This window comes from Ammospiza nelsoni, chromosome 16 (assembly GCF_027579445.1).
Source record: "Ammospiza nelsoni isolate bAmmNel1 chromosome 16, bAmmNel1.pri, whole genome shotgun sequence".
In the NCBI taxonomy this organism is placed as follows: Eukaryota; Metazoa; Chordata; class Aves; order Passeriformes; family Passerellidae; genus Ammospiza; species Ammospiza nelsoni.
The window spans coordinates 13191687-13214782 of NC_080648.1; the positions used below are offsets into that span (position 1 = coordinate 13191687).

The 23096-nt window shown below is 53.0% G+C and overlaps 1 protein-coding gene across 1 annotated transcript; it reads right to left on the minus strand.

The window, feature by feature from the left end:
* Positions 1-2031: 2031 nt before the first annotated feature.
* Positions 2032-12096, minus strand: SPARC (secreted protein acidic and cysteine rich). Its single transcript, XM_059483428.1, has 10 exons — positions 11926-12096; positions 6017-6085; positions 5812-5862; positions 5572-5656; positions 5043-5164; positions 4717-4837; positions 4427-4560; positions 4149-4297; positions 3467-3615; positions 2032-3288 (listed from the first exon to the last, which is right to left on the minus strand). Exons 2-10 carry the CDS (start codon positions 6071-6073, stop codon positions 3260-3262), a joined length of 897 nt encoding a protein of 298 aa, XP_059339411.1. The 5' UTR covers positions 6074-6085; positions 11926-12096; the 3' UTR covers positions 2032-3259.
* Positions 12097-23096: the final 11000 nt, after the last annotated feature.

A 23096-nucleotide genomic window follows, 5' to 3' on the forward strand; every position in this document is an offset into this window, starting at 1 on the left:
AAGCATTTGGACAGCACATGTTGTAATTCTTGGGGTTGTCCTGTTGCAGGAGTTGGACTCAGAAATCCTGGTGGGTCCCTTCCAACTCAGAGTTTTCTGTGATTGCATGATTCTGTGCTGTAGGATGAGTTTAATTCCATGAGTTTCCAGTGTCACTGTTAGGTAGAGCAGAAGCAGCTCCAGGTGCAGCTGCACCTCACAAACAGTGGGGCTCTGAGTCCAGGCTGCTTCCAGGTGTGGCTTCCAGGTGTGTGACTGGAGTACTCCTGGCGCCACCTTTTCCATCACCTGCATTTTGTACATTTCAGCCACAAACCTCAATGCAGTACTTATGCCACAGTTTGTTTCTCTTACAAAAGCAAGGGTCAGGAAAACAGACAGGACAGCACAAATCTCTACAGAAATCTTTGTCTGACCCATCTTTCCTCTCTTGAATGCAGGAATGGCTCAGTGGGTAACTGCACCAAGAGGAGCCATCTCTGCAGATGCACTGTAGCACTTGGGTCAGGCTGGTGCTGGTTTTGGATCCAGGTTAGTTTTCTATTTAGTTTGTTGTGTTTTTTTCTCTTTTTCAGGTTTGCAAACTGTGTCCTCAGTCAGCACAAACCACAGGGAGAATTTCCACTCGGAAAGTACAGGGGAGTTTCTTTACTGCTGTGCAGCACGGGAAGGCTCCATTTCAGCTCCAACAGGGAAAGGGCTGTTCTGTTCCACCCTTTCTGACTGTCTGGGACTGAAAGCTCAAAGAGGCCAGCTTATTCCTCAAGTCCTGACATAACCCCTTGTATGGCATTTGCCCCAAGGCAGTGAAATTCCAACCACTTGATACTTCAGGCTGTGAACTTGGAAGGGTTAAGAGAGCCCCAGCTCAAACCTTCTGAGCTCATTCTGATGCTCAGTTAAAGCCAGGCCAGCTGCACTTTGTTGTAGCTCTGGGTTGGCTCCTTTGGGCTCTGCCAGGCTGCTGGGACAGCAGTGTTGTCCCATGGGGTGGGACATGGCCTTGGAGAGGGATCTCTGCACATTCAGAGCTGTGATAGCCAGCTCTCCTGGGGCAGCCTGTTGGCTTTCCTGAGCTTGCTGGGGAAGGCAGGGGAGAGCAGGGCTGGAGAGCCTTCCCCTGCACAGGACCCAAGCTCCTGTGCTGTTTGGTGGCACTGGCAGGAGGGCTGGGATGGAAGGAGAGGAGGAGCCTCTCACAGGGGAACAGGCCGAGGGTTTCTGGCTGAGAGGGAGTGACAGGACAGCAGTTTGCACTCATCTCCTGCAGCCCCTGCCTGTCTTCCTGTCCTCTCCCCTGCCCAAACCTTCTCCCAACAGGCCTGGGGGTGGGTCACATCCAGCTGGCTCTTGCAGGGGACATGGGCAGTGGTGCCCATCTCTGTGTCAGGTCTGCCAGTTTGTAGAGCTGCTCCCACGGTGGGGAGGCATTCACTGTGTCTCCCCTGAGAGCCCCCTTTGGCTAACAGCCCTGGGAGGCACTGTGGCCAGGGGAAGGGTGCTGTGCTTCACCTGGCCCCTCTGGGCTGAGCTTTTCCCCCCATCGGGGTCACACACCTTGGCCATGCAGAGTGTCTGTGTCCTGTGGGATCTGCCCTGGCAGGAGTGGCCCTGTGCGGGATCCTGACAGCACATTCCACAGGGGCTGCCAGCAGGGACCTCACAGCTGAGCCAGAGCTCTTCAAACCTGGCTATTTTTAGCCCATGCAAATGGGGGTGTTTATTTTACTACTCTCGTGCCTTTTTGCCTTTCCCAGGGATTTTATTGCTGATGAAACAAAGGGCCTGAGAGCCATGTGAGTGTCTGTGCTGGCTGCTGCAGTGACCCCATCTCTGCCCACATCCAATATTCCCCAAGCCCTTTACAGTGATGGGCTGGAATGGGCAGAAACACCTCATCTTACCTTGGACCAGAACCTTTTTGGGGCTGGGAGATCTGTGGGAACAACTTGAACCCATGCATGAGGTTGGTGATGAGGGGGCAGTCCCACTCACCAGGATGGGATAAAACAGAGGAACATTGCAGGCTGGTTTATTGTCAGTGTTTCAAATCAGTATTTTTTATTACAGAAACTCATCAGGTTGCTCACACTGTGGCAGGAATTTAATAATACAAGGCACAGGGAACATTCAGAGGTAAAAATGAGTTCTCAGCCTGTGAGATTTAACCATCACTTTGCTCCTGTCAGGACCCTCTCTTATAAAGCAAAATCCAAATACCTTCTCCCTTCCATCCTTTGCATCCCTTAAATCCACAACAGGAAAAAAACATTACAGCATTTCCCTCAAGCACGTGGCACACAGGCCACTTTCTGGGCAGAAATATCCCTTCCAAGTGTGACACAGCTTCCCTGGAAGAGCAGGGCTGGAATTGAGGCACAGCCAGGGCAGAGGGGTGGGAAGTGCTTTGGGGCACTGTGATTTGGGGAGAGCCAAGAGCTTTGTCTCACCTGCAGCTGAACCACAGCACCAAGGTGAGGCACACATACACCCTGGGGAACAGGCAGCCACACAGAAAACACAACAGCAGCGTGGTCATTGAGTGATGGTGAAGCATGGAGCACTTTCAAACCTTTATTATTCAAGAGGATTTTACAGGATGGGAATCATTTCATCTTATTTGTTTTAAATTCTGTGCGCTTCCCTATTTGCTGGTTGAGTTTATATTTTTTTTCTGTGCCCAATAACTGCTAAACCCTGGGAATGGGAGGGAAAAAAAAAAAAAAAGGAAAACAAAATCCTACCACTCTCTGTCTTTCTCACCCCTCTCCATCCTTCCTACCACGAGCTGGGTGGCCACAATGCCACCTGCAGCTGCTCTGCTTGAGAACCCAATCCTACATCCTCTGGCTCTGCCTTCCCTCGCTGGCATCTGCGCCTGGGGTGGTGAATCAGCTGAGAGGGTTTTGTGTCTGAGTGTCCAGGAACGTTCTGCTAGCGAGAAGTCAAGAGAAGTCTGAGAGCGGATGGTGAGGCAGAGCAGATATTTAGCACAGGAACAATCAGCAGTGAAGACGCAGGAGAGAGAAAAGGCTGGTGAGAGCGTGTGGAAACAGCTGGGTGAGTAATCTAGTGGTGATAGATAAGGCTATGAATGAGGACTGTTATTTCTCTTAGCACCGTTACTACATATGTTTTGACCTATATTAGCACCTTGTTCCCAGGGAAAAACAAAACAAAACAAAAGCAGTTTAAAAACCAAAGGAAGTGGGAAGGTTAAAACATGACAAAGTTGGCAGCAGAGCAGGAAGGTGAGCGTTTAGATCACGAGATCCTTGTCTATGTCCTCTGTGGAAGGAAAAGAGAGAGACAAAGTTAGGAGGTGGATGCTGCCAAGCTCCCACTGTTCCTGCACCCTCCCCACTCCCCCTCCTTCCCCTCACCCTGTGCTGCATTGTTTCATGTACATTGGGGGTTCTGGGGGTGCTCTCCAGCCTCCCCCACCCCATTCCTCCTGGGTACTTACTCTCCTTGATGCCAAAGCAGCTGGCCCACTCCTCCAGGGCGATGTACTTGTCGTTGTCCAGGTCGCAGGCCTCGAAGAAGCGAGTGGTGCAGTGCTCCATGGGGATCAGGGGGGCACGCAGCGGGGCCAGCTCCGTGTGGGACAGGTACCTGCCAGGGCCACCACACCCTCACTGCAGGGAAGGTGCTGCCCCAGCTCTCTGCTCTGGCTGCTGTCCCTGTGCCCTCCCAGGATCAGCTACTGAGTGCCACGAGGGTCAAGGGCTGGTCACAAAATAGCCACCAGCTGGGGGTCCCTGCCAGCTGCCCCCACCCCACAGGCCTGAGTGTGTGATCACTCCCATGCCCCCTCTGCAGCCCACAGCTAAGCCAGCAGCTGCTATCTCAGCTGCTGCAGTTATCCCAGCCTTTGCACTAAGATATTTTAGGGGACTGTCATAGAACAGTAAATCTGAGAAGAAACTCCACACCCAAGGGAGGTGGGAGCAGCTGGGGCTGGGGGAGGTCCCTCTTGCAGGAGGAAAAGGTTCTTCTACCCCAGCCTGGTTTGCCACAACCTCTGCCACCAGCCACCCACTTGTGTCACATCTCCAGCCTGCCTTGACACCTTCTACTGCCAAATCACCCTGCTCCTCAGGCAGGAGATGGTTCTGGGGTCCTCGAACTGCTCTGGTGGCACTCACCCATCAATGGGGTGCTGGTCCAGCTGCCCGAACTGCCAGTGCACAGGGAAGATGTACATGTTGTAGTTCTTCTCAAAGTCCCTGGCCAGGAGCTCCACGGTGTGGTCACCGGCCTCCAGGCGCTTCTCGTTCTCGTGGATCTTCTTCACCTGCCATGGGAGAGGTGGGGAGGCCTTGTCAGCAGGGAAATGGGGGCCAAGGCTCAATCCCCCAGGTCATTTGGATGTGCTGGCCTCCACTGTGGGGGTGAGCCCCCAGACCCTCGCCCTGTGCCCCACCTTGAGCTTCTGCTTCTCGGTCAGCAGGTTGTTGTCCTCGTCGCGCTCGTACAGCGTGATCAGCACGTTCTTGAGCCAGTCCCGCATGCGCAGGGGGAACTCGGTCAGCTCCGTGTCCAGGCAGGCAGGGATGACTGCAAGTCACACACAGGGCTCAGTGCAGCATCTGCACATGCAGCTCCATGCCCCGGTGCCCTCCCACCTCAGCCCCGAGCTTGCCACCACCTTTGCTCCCCACTGGGCTGTGCCCAGTTAGGGGTGCCTTTGTCTGAGGGAGTGGCTCCACTTACATTTGCAAGGCCCAATGTAGTCCAGGTGCAGCTTGTGTCCCTTCTTGGTTCCCTCCAAGGTGCACTTGGTGGCAAAGAAATGGCAGGAGGAGTCGTAGGTCTTGTTGTCAGTGCCACAGACCTGCACAGGAAGGGGAGATGCTGCGTGAGAGGCAGGCAGAGCCTCCAGATGAGATGTTTAACTTGTTCCTGGGGTGGGCAAGGGCTCCTGCTTCACCACCAGATGGGGACCAGCCACCCTGACCCTGTCTCCACATGCCACCATCTCTGGCACAGCCCACGTGGGTCCCTCTCTGCCCTGGGCACTGAGCAGATCCTGCCCTCACCTTCTCGAAGACGCCGGCGCTGGCGGGGCAGCTGGAGGGGTCCTGGCACACACACATGGGAGAGTTGTTGTCATCCACCTCACACACCTTGCCGTGCTTGCAGTGGTGGTTCTGGCAGGGGTCTGCAGCAGGAGGGGAGCAAAGTTAGAGCCAGCCACATCCTCACATCCCACGAGATGCTCAGGGCACCTCAGCGCACAGGGAAGACTGAGACTTCACCAAGGACACCTCCCACATGTGTTCTAACACTGGGAAGATGGACAGGTTTACAGAAGTTCATGTTAGCCCTGGGGTTTATACTGGACTCCTTTCTGTAGCCACACCAGTGGCTTTTCTGTTGCAAAGATGGGCTTGCAGAGAGCTGGAAGAGGCCACGTCCCTCTTGCTTTGAATGTGCATCCAGGCTGGCATTGTCCTTGTGCTACAGCCCTTCCCAAAGGAGCCCCTCACTGTTTGGGGTGACTAAAGCTGCCTCACACAGGGAGGGGACAGTGTCCCTGCCAGCTGGAGGGCAGGGGAGGTGACTTACTCTCTGCAACAATCTCCTCTACATCCTCGGTGGGTTCCTCAAACTCTCCCACCTCCACCTGGACAGGGTTAGCCCCCACGGGCTCCTGCAAAAGAGGTTGGTGTTTCTGCTGGGGGTGCACAGCTCCTGGGGGGCAGAGCAGCCCCCCATGGCTCCCCAGAGCTTTGTTTGGAGATGCTCTTTGCAGAGCAGTGGGTGCTGAGGGGATGGGTGAGGAGGAGGAAGGACAGAACCACCTACCTCTGTGGTGGGATCCTCGATGACCTCTGTCTCATCGGGCAGAGCCTCCTGCTGCAGAGGAAAATGCACATGAGTGGGGGTCCAAGGGGGATGACCCAGCCTCAAATTGTCCCTCATTCCTCAGTACTTTATTTTTTATAAAAGCAAATCCCCTTGGCTGCTCCAGATGAACAACCCTGTCAGCTCTGCTGTCTCCTGCACTTACCGGCGCTGCCAGGGCATTGCCTGCCAGGCAGAGAAGGAAAAAAATCCAGGCCCTCATCTTTCAGCAGACCTTGAATAAAGCAGAGGAAAAGGAGGGATGAGGAAGGAGGCCCCTGTGTGCTGCTGGGCTCCAGGCTGAGCAGACACTTCGAGGAAGGCGCTCTCTCCATTTCCTGCCTCGTCTGTTCGGTGTTACAGACCCACATGCTGGCTTCTCTAGGCAGAACCTTGGGCCAAATCATGTTTCCAAGATAAATTAGTTTGATTTTGCAAAATGAGACAGTGGGGTTTAGATGTCTGTTGCTCTCCTGGACGCCTTTAGGAAAATCACAGTAAAAATGGCTCCTTCCCTGGAGTTTTTTCTTTTTTCACCAATCCCCCACATTTTTCACATTAAAAATCCCCTGATATGAGTGCCAGGTACAAAGAATGAAACTCTATCATCTTAGTTGCCAATCAGAATAAATATGGAAGTGGATGAAAGAAAGAGATAACAGAGAGACAATGAGACAGAGTACTTGAGAGTTAAATCCTTTAGAAAACCCCTTCCCCCATGGACACAGACACCCCTAGCGGTATCAGAGACCAGTCCCTCATCCCCAGCACCCCAAAATATTGGTGTGTCTATTGTTTTTCCCTTTCCTGCTCAGACCTAGGGGTATCAGAGACCAGTACCCCATCCCCAGCACCCCAAAATATTGGTGTGTCTATTGTTTTTCCCTTTCCTGCTCAGACCCGAGGGTCCCCAGGCTGGATTTGAGGGATCTAAGGCACTTTGGGGTTGTGTCCTGCTGTGAGACCAGCTCCAGAAGGACGAGCCCTTTGCACCCCCCCCAGTCTGGGCTGCTGCAGAGCCCCTGCAGGAAAGGCAGAGGCTGCTGTGAGAGCCAGCAGAGCACAGCTGGTGACATCCCCGTGTCCTTGTCCCCCCCGGTTCCTGTTTGGCAGGGCTCAGTGCTCTGTGTGCGGGCAGAGGGAGCTCAGCTGCCCGCTTGGTATGCGGCTGGCACCGCTGCTGGAACATCCTCTGTGCCCTCCATCCTGCCAGCCAGGGGACCTGTGCCCCTGCCAAGCCTCCCCTTCCGCCTGCCCTCCTCCCCTCCACCTGCACGCAGCCCGCCCTGGGGCCAGCCACGGAGCTGTTCATGATTATTGCTGGGACAGAAAGCCTTGGGTGAGGTTTCTGCTTCTCCCCCAGCGTATCCGATGTCACTGCAGCCTTTTCCTGCTCGTTCACAGCAGCTCTCTGGGTGTAAAGCCACCCCAAAGCTGTGCTGCCAGGGCACCAACCCGGCTGGGCTCTGCTGCCTGATTTAGAGAGGTTTGGCCACTCAGAAAATCCTCTTTCCAATCTCAGGAGCTCACCCAGCCTCTAGTGGGGTGTGTGTGCAAAATAGGGGTCAGGGAAAGGAGGGAAGCTTTTTTGGGATGTGTCTGTGTAAAATAGGGGTCAGGGAATGGAGGGAAGCTTTTTTGGGATGTCAGAGGGCTGGGAGGGGGTGGTGGAGACGGCTGATGTGGTGGCATGAAGGAGAGGGGTGATGAGCTCTTTGGGGCTATAGGGAGGAGTGATCTTTGGGGCTGTGGGCAGGGGTGATGAGCTCTTTGGGGCCATGAGCAGGGGTGATGAGCTCTTTGGGGCTGTGGGGAGGGGTGATGAGCTCTTTGGCTCTGTTGAGGCTGCAGCTGAGCAGCTCCCTCCTCTCCTGCTTGGTGTGATCTGTCCTTTCCCTTTGTCTTGGTTCGTTCTGGAGGTTTCTGTGAGCTCTGCCAGCATTTGCCAGCAGAGATCACTGATTCTTTCTTCCTGCAAGGGTTGTTTGGGAAGCGAGGTGGAAAAGTACAGGTGATTCTGGCCATCTCCTCCTTGCTGGTATCCCCTGGCTAGGAAAGGCTCCTCCTGGGCTTGCTTGCTTTGGAAGGTGCTCTGAGGTTCAGTGGTGCCCAGCCTGGAGGAAAGGGCAGTGCATGCACATGTGGAAGGTGGCACTAAGAAGAACCCAACCCCATGCCAAGGCCATCTTAGATCATTTCCCCAAGCTTTAAAAAAGCCTTGAATTTCAAAGTCTGGGCATGCAGTCAGTGGGGTCAGGGAATTAGGTGTTTGCTAGGAGCCAGCGGACAGCTGGAGCTGCCAGTGTTGTGTTTGGAGGAAGAAGGAGCATGAAAAAGTCTGAGCAAACAACCTCTGCAGAACTGTCTTGTGCCTTAGATGGTAAAACAGATTTATAATAAAATAACAACTTTTTGGAGGCAAAGCTGTGCAGTGAGGACATTACAGAGTCTGTGAGCCCCTGGCTGGGTTGCAAATGGTCATTCCTGAATGCCTGGTGGCCAAAAGTCCTAAAATAACAGCTCAGGAGCCCTGCAAACGGGGTTGCTCTAGCAGGATAACATAGTCCATGGTGCAAGTCTCCCTCCTTGTGGAGCAACCACAGTCCTGCTGTCCAAGAGGATGCTCTTTGGAGCTCAGCATCCATCCCCCAGCTGAGGGACCTGGGAGGATCCCTGAGGGGCTCTGCACTGGGAATGCCTGGAGCTGCTTTGTGAGCCCCATGGAGGGCAGAGGGCAGCAAGGGAGGGGTGCAGCCATGCGGTCATTTTGGACAGAAGAAAAGAGGGGAAAAGATTTCAGCAAGCAGGGACTTAGGCCCTGCCGCATCCTGAAGCAATCAACAGACACCAGCACTTTGCAGGATGCTGGAAACCAGCACAGAAAAGGCTGTTGAATATAGAATATTAGAAGTTCCATGGTCACCACCCTCTCCTCAGGCCTGCCCTCCTGAATGCTGTGGATTGAGCAGACAACAGGGCACCATGGGCTGCAGGACCCACGGGCTGTGCAGATTTTTTAAGACCTGATCCCAGTTACATCCTACACGGGGACTTCAGCTCCCAGTCACTCTTTAAACAGAGTCTGGGGGCTCCCCCAAACTCCCCCCATTGGCTCACCTCTCCAGCACGGCCCTCAGCACCAGCTGCTCATTGCATTTTAAAGCCATAACCAAAAGAAGAAAACCATGGGGTGTAGAGAGGGCAGAGCCTGACCCTCAGCACCTCCATAAACCCCAAGCCAGCTGCTCAGGGAACTCTTTACCACGCTCCCCCCAAGCTTGTGGCACCACCATCAGCTCCTCCTGACAGGGAACATCCTGCAGGGATGCACAGAGAGTCTGTGACACTGGGTCTTTCCTGGGGACCCCAGACAGGGCCTCTGTGGGCTGGGAGGACACTGATGGGGCGGGTGCAGCCTCCAGGAGAGGCTCCATGGATGGTGGAGCTGGTCCATGTGGCGCTGGCCCTGGCCAGGGTTGCGTAAGCCCTTTGGGATGCCACGTTAGCGTGGGGAGGAGTCTCTCCCTGGCCCTTGGGCAGCTCCTCCTCAACCCCTGCTACCCCAGGCCAGGGCTCTGCTGCCTCCTCCCACTGCAGCCACGGAGGCAGGAATGGGCAATGGGGGGCACAGCCCTGCCTGCACCCCAGCCCACCAGCAGGGTCTCCTGCACCACCCTCCCTCTGCTCACTGCCCCTCCGAGCCTCTGGAGGATCTGACCTTCCCCCACCTCACACTGAGTGTGAAGGCAAAGCTGGTCCAGAAAAAGATTCTGCCAAACCCAACTGGGGTCACAGTGCTCAAGGTGCAGGTGGGTGACCAAGTGTGACCCCAGAGACACAGCACCAGGGCTGGGTCCCCAATCCTGCCCTGCCCTCCCTTTGCAGGCAAGGCCCTCTGAGCTTTGCTCAGCAGCCACTCCCAGGCTGAAATTCCATTTGAAGCAGGAGATGTTTGTGTGAGTTCCTGTGAAGCTCCCTGCTGAACACGTCCCTGCACGTTCGGTGCTGGCTCACCCAGATGTGCTGCAGCTGCCTGGGGAGCAGGGCACGGACTGGGCAGAAACCAGCCGGGCTCCTGCCACCTGCACAGACCCCTCTGACACACTCAAAGAGCCATGCAAGGCTTAGATGGAAGTGAAATTCCCTTTAGCTCACACTTTCAGTAAACACAGCAAGGGAAAAAAATCCCCCTACCCAATGTGCTTGTGTAGAGTCACTAAAGACACCACAGCACTGTGTGAGCCCATTCCCTGTGCTGGGAGCTCTGTGTGAGCCCAGAAATGCTCAGATCTCACAGGGCTTGTTGATACAACAGCAAGAGCCCAGCCCCATCACAGCTGTGTGCTGGAGCTGCCATAGTTTCTCCAGGTTACAGACTGAATCCATAATGGAAAACAATTAAATTAGTCCCAAGCAAAGAGCCTGGATGTGCTGTGGGCTGCAGGCAGCCGCTCATGGATGAGCTCTGTGCAGACAGGCGAGGCAGAATTTTGCTGTCCTGCCTGAGCTTTTCCTTTTGTGTGGGCTGGAACTCGGGCAGTGTCCAAAGCTGCCCGGACGCTTTGTGCCAGGTGCTGGAGGTCCCTCTGGCCCCGGGGGTGCCACCAGCTTATCCCACACAGCTCCACAAAGGAGAATTTATTATGTTCTCCACAAAGGGAATAAACTGTCCGATAAATATTCTGCAAAAAATGCAAACCATCTCCAGAGCACTCCCTGGACCTGCCCTGCCACAAGCGCTCCAGCGATAACAGCCCCGACATCTCTCGGACCAGAGGACCCAAAGGTTTCCATGGGAGCCGACATTCCTCTGGGGCTGAGTCATGGAAGAGCGGGGTGTTGTGGAAGGAAGGGCTTGAAAAAAAGTTAGAAAAGTTTATTTCTGCTCTTCCCCCTCCCAACAGCGCCCGCACCCCTGCTCCTGCCGATGTGGCAGACAATGGCTTGGCTTTAGTTGCTGTGCAGGACGCCACAGCTTTTATTTTCTGCTTAAAACTCGCCTGGCCGACCCTAACAAACGGCTGTAATTAATTTCTGTCCTTTTGGAGGGATGCTTTTTGGGCTGTTTCGAGTTGGTCCCCTCTGAGGACTCAAGAGCACTGGTGACATTGCCGGTACCCCCCGTTTCACTCCAACTTGGAACTTATGCCTTTTGTTTGGGTGGGAATTCAGCCCCCAACCGGTTAAATTTCCCCTTTTTTTGACTGGATGCTTTCTCAGAGAAGGGACACAAAGAGCAGAGACTGTCACGTCAGCGGGCCGGGAAGGACAGCGGCTGCCTTTAAAGGAAACGAGCCCTCGTCTCTTCTGTGTGGACCGAAAATTGTGCCCGATGGAACCCAAGTTCTTAAAACTTAAAAAAACTTCCCGAAAGAGTTTTGCGCCTCCTCTCCTGCAATCTCCGTCCCCCTAACAGTCGATCAGGCCGAGTTTGGCAAGCCAGGGCAGCAGACTTGAAAGGCATTCAGAGTTTGCTTGGAACAAAAAGCCGAGTGTCTTTTTTTTTTTTTTTTTTTTTTTTTCCAAAGGAGAAATAAGACCGGCTGCACTGAAAAAAAACCCGCTGACATGAAGCCAGCAGCTCTTTTGTTCTTCCTCTGGATACTCTGGTGAGTAAAACATCACCCTCCAACACACCTCAGGCTGGGAGAAGCGGGGACTGTTCGTAACTACATCTGATTTTTCTGCAGGTTGGTTTGATGTGCCCACACCTTGGTGTCATGGATCTCACTAAAGAACTACCCACCAGCTGAAAACACAGAGAGGAAAAGGGAGGAGAAAGAAGAATGAGGGCAAATCAAACCTTTACAGTCAGATGCCACCAAAGCATTAAAGCTCTGGCAGCGAAATTGAATACGAGACAGTTTAGAAGGGGAAATGCTGCGAAGAGGAGAAGGGGATGAAGTCAGGAGGGGTCTCTAAATGCACCGCGTCCAGCTCCCCATCCCGAGTGACGCCCTGCCAGCACTGGATGGGGACAGGGCAGGGACAGCGGGACCCTCACGAGTGGGGCCGTGGGACCCCCGTGCCGGCAGGGAAAGCGCAGCAAAGGCAATCGCGGAGCTCGGGCCATACCTCGCAGTCCCGGCAGCACGGCTGAGGGAACTTCAGGCGCTCGGACAGGCTGGAGGAATCTGCAAGTTTTAGAAGGAGGCAGGAGGAAGGCAAAGGGTGGGCTGGGTTTCCCTCTGCCTCTCCCCCTCCTCCTCCTCTCTGGCTTTCCAAATCGGTCTCTTCCTCTCCTCCGCTTCCCAGTGGGCAGTCCCTGAGCCTGGCTCCAAAGGATAGACCAGAGGAATCAAGCTGAAAATCAAAGGGTCCCTGTCAGGGACAGAGCAGTCCCCAGCAGTCACTGTCACAGCACTGCCCGCGCTGAGTTTTCAGTTCTCTGTCTCTCTCGGACTGACAGCACACGGGGATGGGGAAATGCCATCTCTCTGCCTGGTTCTGCACCTCCTAACACCTCGACCTGCTGTAATTATAATATTAAATGCTGTCATTTCTCAGTCCCTGAGCTGGTGTTTCCCATCCTCAGGGGAATGCAGAGAAAAACAGTTATTTTGCTTCTCCGTCCTGTCTCCTAACATTGCTGCTATCTGTGACTGCCTTGTGGAGAGGGAGAAGAAAGAATGACCCAGAGAATGTGGACGGTAGATAATTTCATATCTGAAATGCTATAAGTAGGCAGAGAAATGCTGGGCTTGTAGATGTGACTCTCAGCACAATGATCTCTCTGTTGTGGTTATCATCCAGCAGATCTGGACTGACTGAACAAAACCCACAGCCAGAATTGCCACTCAGCTGAATTTGGTGGTCTCTTCAGACATCACTCACTATTTACAGATCATAACTCAGCTGGAGCAGCTGCCCAGCCAGAGGCAGCCAAGCAGCAAAGCTGTTTGCAGTTGAGTTTTCCCATCTGTTCCTCTCTTTGCCCAGAGAGAAAACCCAGCTCCTCTCCCCTTGCTTCTCTCTGTGGCTGAGATGATCTGGGGTGCATCTGCTCCCCCAGCACCAGCATGGCTTTGGCACTGCACTGCAAAGGAGAACCAGTAGCCAAAAATTGCTACAGTTTGGGCATGCCCAAAGAATATCTCTGTGCCATGTCCTGAGCCCTGTGGATAATCCAGCTCTTTGCATCTTGTGATCTCCCTGTGGCTGCTCTCCAGGGCAATGGAAAGATGATGTCTCGTGTAGCCGGCAGGACTGAGGACATCTGGGCACCAGCAGTGAGATTGTGGATGCTGGGTGAAGGACACTGAGATCACAGCAAAATTCAACATTGTGTTTTGTCTCGGCTGCCTGTGGTTTGGGCTCATTCTTGATTATGTGCTATCTTTGAGAGGGCTGAGACATGGACCTGGGTGCTTAGCTCTTCCCACTGATGCTGCTGAGGATTTAGATATCAGCGCAGGGACTGGGCTGTGATGACCTGCCAGGCTGTGCTGGCTCCTTGCTCTGTGGATGCCTTTGTGTCATGGCTCTGTATCAGCTCACTCCTTACCCAGCCTAGCAACACTTCTGCTGCATGTGGGAGGTCAGATGTAAGACTGAACATCCCATGGCCAACAAGGAGAAAAATATAAACAGGACAGAAAGGGAAGGCAGAGGGGAAAGAATGGAGGAGGGGTTAATGAGAACTCATCATCACTTCCCAGTGAACAGGCAGTCTCTGTGATCAGGCAGCTTAGGAGGCTGGTGGCAAAGAACAAGAGAAGAAAATCTTCTTCACCCATTTCTTTACCTGGCTGCACACTTCCAAAAGCCATTCCTGGGTGCTGATACGTGGATGTTGATACCAGTCACAGAGACATTCTTAAATATTCCATGTGACTCTCCCAGCTCCCTGTGGAGGCTGGATTTTGTGGTGGTGTCTGCTCCTTCTAATGCAATTGACTGGAGCATCTTGTCCTGCCACCACAAGTGTCTGTAGATCCCAGGTGTCACTTGTAGGTCCAGTTTGGCTCCAAGAGGTCACACATCCCCTAAACCAAAGTTTAATTTGCTTGAGTCATAACCCAAGGAGCTGGACACAGCTGTTGAATGCTCTCTGCAGTGGATTAGTCACGGCTCGCATTGAAATTGTGCCACTGCTGGTTCTTCTCCTAAGGAAAAAAAAAAAAAAAAAGACATCTGGAAAAAATTTTAGAGAGGGGAAAAAAAAAAGGAGAGAAAAGAAACCACGACTTTTCTAACTGACAACGTGGCAATTGCTCTGCACTGCAGCCTGAAGTTAAGCCCTCTGCTAAGGGCTTAAACAAATGATAGTGCCACAGAGATAATTATAGCAGGGGTTTCTTTGTGGATGTGGTGTCTTAGGCCCTGGGTCTGAGTGAGAGCAAAAAGCAGTGGTGCACTCACATCCGGAAATGGCCCCCAAGCTCATCCAGCGAGCCCAGGGGGGTGGGAGTGAGGGGGGCTCATGGTGCGCAGGGTGGGGACAGCCAGGTCTGTGCCTTGGGAAGGACACAGTGCCAGGCATCAGCAGCGGGATGGAGGGGATCACAAAGAGCCTGGAGCAACAGCCTGGCTCTTTAAACTCAGCAGCTTTAAAGAGCTCCAGAAATGATTGAGAGCTTGCAAAGGAAGTCCTGGAAAGTCCTTTCTACTCTTGTAAGGCTTAGTGGGGTCAGCAAAGAGGAGATTTTGCTCTCAGGCTGCCAGGAGAAAACCTGGACCTCACACATATTTAGAAAGCTGTCTTATGCCATTTGGGGCACTGGATGGGCAGGAGATTGCCCAAGGGGTCTCCTCAGCCCCAGGAACCCTGGCAGGGCTGCAGCAGGTCCAGCTCAGGCTCCTGACCCTGTGCCAGTGAAATTTGGGCACAGCAGATGAACCCCAGGGCTCCCAGTGCTCACTCCCACCTCAAGTGACTGCACAAACTCTGATGGAAACAGCAAACAGAGCAGGACCCTATGGGGCCTGAGCTCATTTTACAGCAAAGCCAAGAGGTCTAGAGGGGTGAGGTTTGAACTCCAGCTAACCCCAGATGAAAATCCAAATTTCTTCATCCTGCTTTGAGCCAGGCTGGGCAGATCTGGGCTGGTGCAGTTGAGAAAACCTTGGTGCTTTACAAGAGGGGAACAATTCTGCTGCAAGAGATGGAGAAAAAGGCAAGTGAGCAGCTCTGCAGGAGTGATACAAGTGTAGATTAATAATCCTGCTGTCACAAATCTGTCAGTGTGAGGAGTCTTTCCTTCCCTCTGCTCTGGGAGGGATTCTCTAATGAGTTTTACTCAGAGGATGTGTCTGCATTAATTTCTGGTGGATGCTGCTGCAAAACAATGAACCCAAAGTGCATATAAATAAACAGGATGCCCTGGAACCACAGTGGGAATGTAATTTGCTAAATCTTCCTCCCTGGGTGTGTGGCTGAAGGCTGAGCTCCTCACAGGTGCAGGGCAGTGTGGAGGAAGTCAATGGCTGCAGGAGTGGGAGCACCAGCTCAGGAAAAGTTGAGAGTAAATGCAGAGCAGAGAGGAATCTGCTTATCCCAGGAATTTCCCATCTCTCCTGCTCTCTGGGAGTGTGTCAGCTGGAGGGGTTCTGGTTTTTTTCCATTTCAGAAGCAGATCAGAGGCAAAAGGGCTGTGCTCTCTGGGCTTGCACTAAGCAGATGCAGGGCACTGAAGCAACATCTGCACAGGGCAGGAAGAGCCCAAATGCACTTGGAACATGCCTGAGAGTGGCTGTGTTTGTCCCTATGTTTGTGGGGCAAGGAATTCTTCCCAGTGGGATGGGGCTCTGTCCCTCAGCTGAGCTGTGGAGCTGCTGCCTGGTTCAGATGGAGCAGATGGACACTCAGTGTCTTGGATGCCTGCACTGGGTGCTGGTCAGAAGCAGATGGAGAAGGAGGAGTGGATTGCAGATTCTCAGCTGTGATCCAGCAGGGCAGGGGATGGAAAGGCAGCTGTGCATGGCTCTGCAGTGACTCATGGCCTGGGAGCAGGCTGCAGAGCCAGAAAGCAGGACAGGCTTACTGTGAGATGTCTGGTTCTTTCCATGAGCTGTGGGGACACCCACAGCTGTCCCAGGGCTCTCTGGTGGAAGGCTCTTCCATGCCCCATGGGGAAGGTCTCATCTCTGCCTCCTTCAAACTGCCCCTGCATTATCATCTCAGTTACTTGGAAATGTGTGGGGCTGCAGGCCTGGGGGCAGCCTGTCTGTCCTCCCTGAAACCAAGCTGAGGCCAAACTGAGCTGTGCTGGAGCTGTGGAGCTGCATCCACAGTGCTTGAGGTGCCTGTGGTACTTGGGCCACCCTTGGCTGAGTGTGCACCCATCCGCCCTGAGAATCCACATTTTTATCTCCATTGCTCTGCCACTTTCTGCTCCAGCTGAGCTCACTTCAGAACAAGCCCTGGCTTGAACCAGGCTCCTGCATGCAGGAGGCTCCATAAACAGGCTGTCCCTCAGAGGAGGCAAAATGGGGTTGGTTTTGGCAAAATGCATTTGGGAGGATTGGGTACAGAGGGAAAGTGTTGGTGCTTGGTTGCCCACTGGGGTTACACAACCATAGCCAGTCACAGGCAGCCCTAAAAGCTGGCAAAGGAGATATTAGGGGAGACAGTGGGAAATATTTTTGACAAGACTTGGGGCAGGATATTTTTTGAGCCTGAGCCACCCCTGTTGTGCAGGAGCCATGTGAAGGGCTGTAGGGTCAGGCAGGCAGGGCTGGTAGGGGCAGTGCTGGGATTTTGGCATCTGACTGTGATTTACAGACATGGCCATGCCAGGCTAACACCAAGTGCAAGCACTGACCTCCACACCATCTCTGCTCGCTGGCTCCTTTCAAATCATCTCCCGTGCACCTTCGAACCTCTCTAAGCTCCCCTGTCCAGTGTGGATTTTACTCTGGGAAGTTCAAGTTCCTTAAAGTCTTCTTACCTTGAGCAATTCCAATCTTTAAGGCCACGTATAGGCCCTTGCAAGAGCCAGTCAGTGCAGGAATCATTCACATCATCTGTGTGGAGCTTGATGGAATTTCACTGATGAGGGAGTAAAGGAAACCCAAGAGGACACAACCCCCTTAGGTGGATGAAAATCCAGCGGACATATGTGGGCAGAAAATACCTCATCCATCAGTGCTTCAGTGTGTGAGCTGTGGGGATCTCAATTTAGCCCTGGAGCTTGTTTACTTCCCTTCAGAAACCACCATCCCCTCTGGCCGGGTTTGCAGAGCGGGGCTGTGGCAGCAGCAGCTGGGCTGTGGGAGGCCCAGGGCTGAGGCCACGCTGTGTCTGTGGGCTTGGGGCAAGGAGGGACGTGGGCAGCCCCAGAATAGCGAGGTCATGTGGGGCCCTGAGCAAACGCTGTGACTTTCCATCCTGTGCCTGGCCAGAGCAGGGCCCTCCCTCAGGAGCTGCTGCTAAAATTAGCAGTGCTTCCCCAGCCTATGCCCTGCATGTGTTATCAGCAGCTGTTTGAGGAGAGGGAGGGACCAAAATCACATTAAAAAAAAAACCTATCAAATTTGGAGAAGTCCCCTTTAAGCTTCTATTTTATGGGAAAAGCAGAGAGAAAGCATCCTTCCTGAAATGTGGGAGAGAGAGAACTCTGGACTCTCCCCTGTGTAATGCTGCTAATGAACATTAATTGTATCAGGCATCTGCAAAGACTAACCAGAAAATTTGAGAGATGAGACACAAGCCCTGGTGATGTCACCCCCCAGTTCCTTAACTTCAGACATGCCCACAGGTACCCACTGCAATCTCTCTCCTGTGCCTGCCCACGTTACCCCAGGGAGCAAGATTGCCCAGGATTTACTACCAGCATTACTGGAGTGGATTTTTAATGGCATGAACATTCAAAATATTCTGTTGTTCACTTAGGGGGAAAAGGTGGGAACTGGGAAATTATGGAAACAGCAGCTTTCTCAATGAGTGGGGTGGTGCAGGGAATTGTCTGAGCCCTTCTGGAGGTACTCAGCTGCAAAACAGGAGGGAGACCACACTGTGCTTTTGGATTATTGAAGGCCACCAGCAGGATCCAGGCACCATGGGGATGTTCCTCTGCTCCTTCAATAATGCACACAGAGGCTGTGGACAACAAGGGCATCTGGGCAGCTGCTGAGGGATCTTGGCTCCTGCTTGTGCCCAAGGGCTCCTTTCCTGTTCCTCTCCCCCAGGGAACTCCGGAGAATCCCAGAACCATACAAGAGTTTGGATTGGAAAGGACCTTTAAAGATCATCCACTGCAACCCCAAGAACAGAGGTCCTCACTGCCTGAGGTGTGCCTGGCCTGACACTGATGCCATCTCTCTCAAGGCCAGGCCATTCATGCTGGTTTTTCTCCTAGGTATTAGAAATAGTGAGTGCTACCAAGGGAATCTGTGCTGCTTCTGGATGGAAAGTGAAAAGGTGGGTGAGAAGTGACACCTCTTTCTCTGACCCCTCCCCAAATCTCTCTGTGTTCAACCATTTCCAGTGCCATCACAAAGTTCATCCCTCTCCCTGAATTTCTGCGGCTCTGGAAGAAATGAAGGGAGGAGTGAGTTCTCATCTCCTGGCCCCTCCTTTTGCACCTACCAAGGGCCACATCTGAAGCGTGGTCCCAGCCTGGTGTGTCTGGGGGGGCTCCAGCTGCTGCCCCCAGCCCTGGAGCAAGGTCTGCAGCCCAGGGAGGGCTCACTGCAGCTGGGACAGGGACACTTTCCCTCCTGCTCCCCACATGTTGTGAGGCTCAGACAGCTGGGGACAGAGGGACAATGCCAGCGTGGGGAGCAATGCCTGGCTGTCAGTTTTGTGCAGATACACAAACAAGTTTGCTGCTCTGGCAGGAACTGGCTGCTCCTCTGTTGGGGCTGCAAATCTGGAAATAACAGCTGGAGGTTTTCAGCATTATCCTGCTCTAGGGATGAATTTTAAAAACCTCTAGCACTGGGTTGGGTCTATTGTTTTCCACGGCAAGGAGCAGTTCATGCCCAGCTCCCTTTGCCTCAAAGTGGATCTTCAGCATTGATTCTAAGCACAGCTCCTGCTGTTCACTGGATCTCTGGGTGGCCCACAGGGAAGGTTTGTTGGCCTATTGTAAGGCCTGGGGTGCAGCTGAGCCTGTGCCATCCCACTGGCATGCTCTTTGGAGGAATTCTGAGCAGTTCTCTGCCAGGGGGAAGGAAAGCAAGGGTATGGCAGGAGGGGGTTGGAGACACTTTGCTGAGTTGATTTCTGGACTTCTTCTGGACACACCAGGACTTGTATCTTCAGCTGTTTATAGCAGAGGTGACCAGCACAAGTGGCAAAGGATGATGATTCATACCTGGGGATATACATCTGTGTCTGTAGCACATGGATCCTTGGTGAGAAGCTCAGCACAGAGCCTTTAGAGCCAGAGCTGGCCTCCTGCCTCCCTATGCTCTTGCTTTGACCATGCTTTGACACACTCTGACCTCAGGGCAAGGCAAACTTGGAGGGCTGCTCCTGAAACTGGAAAGCTGAAAATCCCCCAGCAGTTGTAAAGCCAGCTGGGAGGACTCTGGATGTGCCACATCTCTGCTTTTTTGGCCTCTTCCCTGGCAAAAGACAAGCTGAATTAAGAAAGCAAACGGAGAGGAAACTGTGGAGAAATAAGAGCGGCTCTGTGAGTCGAGGACACTCTGGACTCAGTCCCGTCCCAGTTGCCCTGGAAATTGGATCATTCCCACCAAGCTCCCTGCTTTGCTGGCTGCTCCTGGGAGGGCACAAGCATGAAGCACTGGACAGATGCAGGGGAAAGAAAAAACACAGGGAAACAGAGATGCAAATGTTGGTGTCAGAGTTTTTTCCACCAAAGGGAGACCCTGTGTCCCATGCCTTTGTGGGGATATAAAATAATACAATAATAATAATAACCAGCTGACAAAGGCAAGGGAGAAGCCAAAGGACCTTAGGCTTTATTTGTAGAGCAGCACAGCACAAGCCTGCACTGTGGCTTTTCCACAGACCCTGGGACAGCCCCAGGGACACCAGAGCTGCTCCCCAGGCACCCCCACCCTGGGCCCTGGAGACAGCCCCGTGTCCCAAGCAGACTGGTGATGCAATTGATGGGATCACCCTGACAATAGCTGTGTGGGATGGGGCTTTTTGAAGCTGTGCACAACAGATTAAGCTCGAGGGCCCTGTTGTCATTGCCAGGCATTGTGCACCCTGCTGACATTGGCTTCTGTGGGCCAAGCTCTGCCCACAGCCCTGCAGGAGCTTCAGAGGGAGGGAAATTGCTCCATCTGAGATGGAACAGGAGGGTACTTGCACACAGTGGATTCCTGCTCCATTCAAGCATCTCCTTGCATTTACAAGGGGATGAGTTGTGTTTGTTGTTTCAGCATTTTCTCACCCATCGTTGAAAATAGGTGAGCAGGTCACAGATGGGCTGAGATAGTCCTACCCCAGGAATTCCATGCCAGCTGGCAATTGTGGAAAAGTCAGAAATGCTGCAAGATCTCTCTTCTGTCTTGCCCCAGTGACAGCAACCCACTAGTGTGGAGTGATGAAGAGGAAACTGAAACCAGCTCTGCAGCACCCAGCAGTGCTTAGGGAGGTGCTCAGGAACAGACATGATGAGCAGAGGGACAATAGCAGGAAGGGCCAGGCTGAAGGCTCCCATCCATGCAGACCAGTTTCCCTCATCCCTTCAGGGTACCTGGACAGGCCCTTGTAGCAGAAGAGTCAGAGGGCAGATCTGCTCCCCACAGGGCAGCCAGGGTCCTCACGGCGTGTCCTGTGCATCCCACAGCCCCTCTGAGGGAGCTGCTCCCTTATCAGAGCTGGCTCCCAGCCCTTCCCTGCCTCTGCCCCAATGTGCCACTGCCTGCAGCAGCTGTGGGGCTGTGAACCTCGGCTCTCCAGAGCCCAATAAATTAAACCTTAGTCCAAAAGGGGCTTGGGCTGTCTTTTGCAAACAGAGGCTGTACAAAAGCTGCCTTTCTCCCTCTCGTTTGACTTTGTTTTCTCTCCCTCTCCATCTGCTTTTAGCCAAATGGTTGAATAGCTTCAGTATATACTGTGGGAGCCCAAAGCCAAGGCTGGAGCATGGGGAAGGATGCAGAACAGCAGTGCCCTGTGGCCGCTGCCTTCCGGAGGGGCTGGGAACTGTTTGCTACCCTTGCTCTGTAACCCAGCCTCCATCACCTCACTGAACCCTTGGAGAAAGCAGCTCCAAAAGAAAATATTTGTGCTCTGGCAAGCACACGTGTGCACATTTCCTGCTCTTGAAGTCCTTAATTAAGTCTGTTTTTTGTTTGTTTGATTTGTTGGGTGTTTTTTTTTTTCTATTTATGCTGCCACAGTCTTGGAGGGGGAGTCTGTCAGAACCCTGTGTGCTTTCCTGTTTTGGAGGGGGAGTCTGTCAGTCCCTGTGTGTTTTGCTGCTTTGGGAGCTGCAATGTGGAAAGCTGCCTGTGATAATCACTCAGGGAATCTGCGTGTATCAACAGGGCAGCTGGGAACCAGCCAGGCCTTTGATGTTGCTGTGTGTGTCAGTGCTGCATTGGGACAGTTCTGCAAATCACCCAGCACAGAGGGGCCTCAGCCCAGCTGAGGCAGATTGGCTCTTTGCAGACCTCTTTTAAGAGATTCAAGACCAGCACATTTAGCTCAGAGAGACCACCAAGCTTTTTCCAGCCAGTTTGAGGTCCTCCTGAGGGACACATCATTTGCAGAGAGGTTTGCCCACTTCAGGTGATGCTTTTGACTTTGAACACCCAGCCCAGGGCAGCCCCCCAGCCCAGCTGCACAGCTTTAGCTCAAAGAGCAGCTGCTCAGGGCAATGGTGCTGATGTTGACCCCAAAAGTGTGGGGGTATGATCCTGCCACCAGCCCATCACTCATGGTGCTCATCACCCCCCAGCTCTGCCACTGGGCTGGGAACAGGCAGGCAAGCGAAGGTGGAAGCCTGGGCTGGGCTGTTTCTCAGAGCAAACATTTAAAAGCACAGTAAGACTAGAAAATCCCCATCTTTTGGTAATAAATCCCCCATGGAACCATGCAACACGTGTGTCTTAACACCCAGATAGCCACGCCTGTGAAATTCCTGAGATTGTTGCAAACTGAACCCTTCTTTCCCACCCTGACATTTCACAGCAATTTACATCTCCAAGCCACCAGGAATCACCATTTGCAGGCACTGAGGGGGATCTCCCGTCCTTTGCCTGCTTTCTGCAGCCCGTGGTGCTATTTTGGAAATTCTCTCATTTACTGGGTGGTTCGACTGAGTACAACTGCTCTTTTGGCTAAAATCATCCCCTGCCTGTCATCAGGTAATTAGAAAGTGCCCAAAAGCCAGTGGTGCTTAAGGCAGCCCTGGGATAACCACGGCTTTTCTTTTGTGGACAAATGACTGGGCTTTGGAGGCTGCAGACTTTTTCCACCTAAATTAGATTTTTGTTTAAAATGTTGGGGAAGGTAACACTGGGTGAAAAATGACACCCAGAAGCACAGCAGCAATGCTGCAAACACACAGGGATGGGTGAGAAAAGCGAATGCTGTCTGCTGGAAACACTGTGGAGGGGGGGCCAGGGGGAAAGATCACTTTGAGGCAGGGGAAACAAAAGAACTTTTAGAGCCAGTCCCTCAGGGTTTGCCCAGCTCTTACTGGTGCTGCAGCTAGAGGCAGTTTGTGGATTCTCACAGTTCAGCTGGAGCTGGGCTGAGACCCTTCTGAAGAAACCAGAAGTGAAGAAATTAAATAAAAAGAAAAGAGACCAGCAGTGAAGCCTCCCTGCAGCTGGGATGCCACATTCATGGATGGCAATGAACCATGGACCTGACCAGCTGCTCATCCTGCTGACACATCACTCTTCCAGCAGGCCCTGGGATGTCCTGCACAGTCTGGTGTCTGTGGTATAGGAAAGCTCCTTTTCCAAGTGCCACCCTTTCCTGTTTGCACTGCAAACTGAGCATTTCCTTGTCTGAAAACAGCCTCAGTGTCTGGCATATTGTTTCCTGTGGAAAATACTGTGGTGATGTTATCCGTGCGGGCTTGTCAGGGTCCCTCTCCATGAGATGCAGTCAAGTTCAGGGTAACATGATAAATGATGTTGCAGTTGGGCAGTGGTGGAACAATGAAACTCTGCTTAGGTAGTGACTCTCCAACTCTTTTAGTCTATGAAGTTGTTTTTTCTCCCAAGGCTTTGCCATAAACCTCTCAGGCAGCCACCCTGCAGGCCTGCAGCTCTGTTCAGACTCAACCACCCCAGCTGTATCCAGCCCAAATGCAGCCCACACTCCAAAGTGAGGACTGTCACAGGATGTCATCACTCAATAGGCCAGA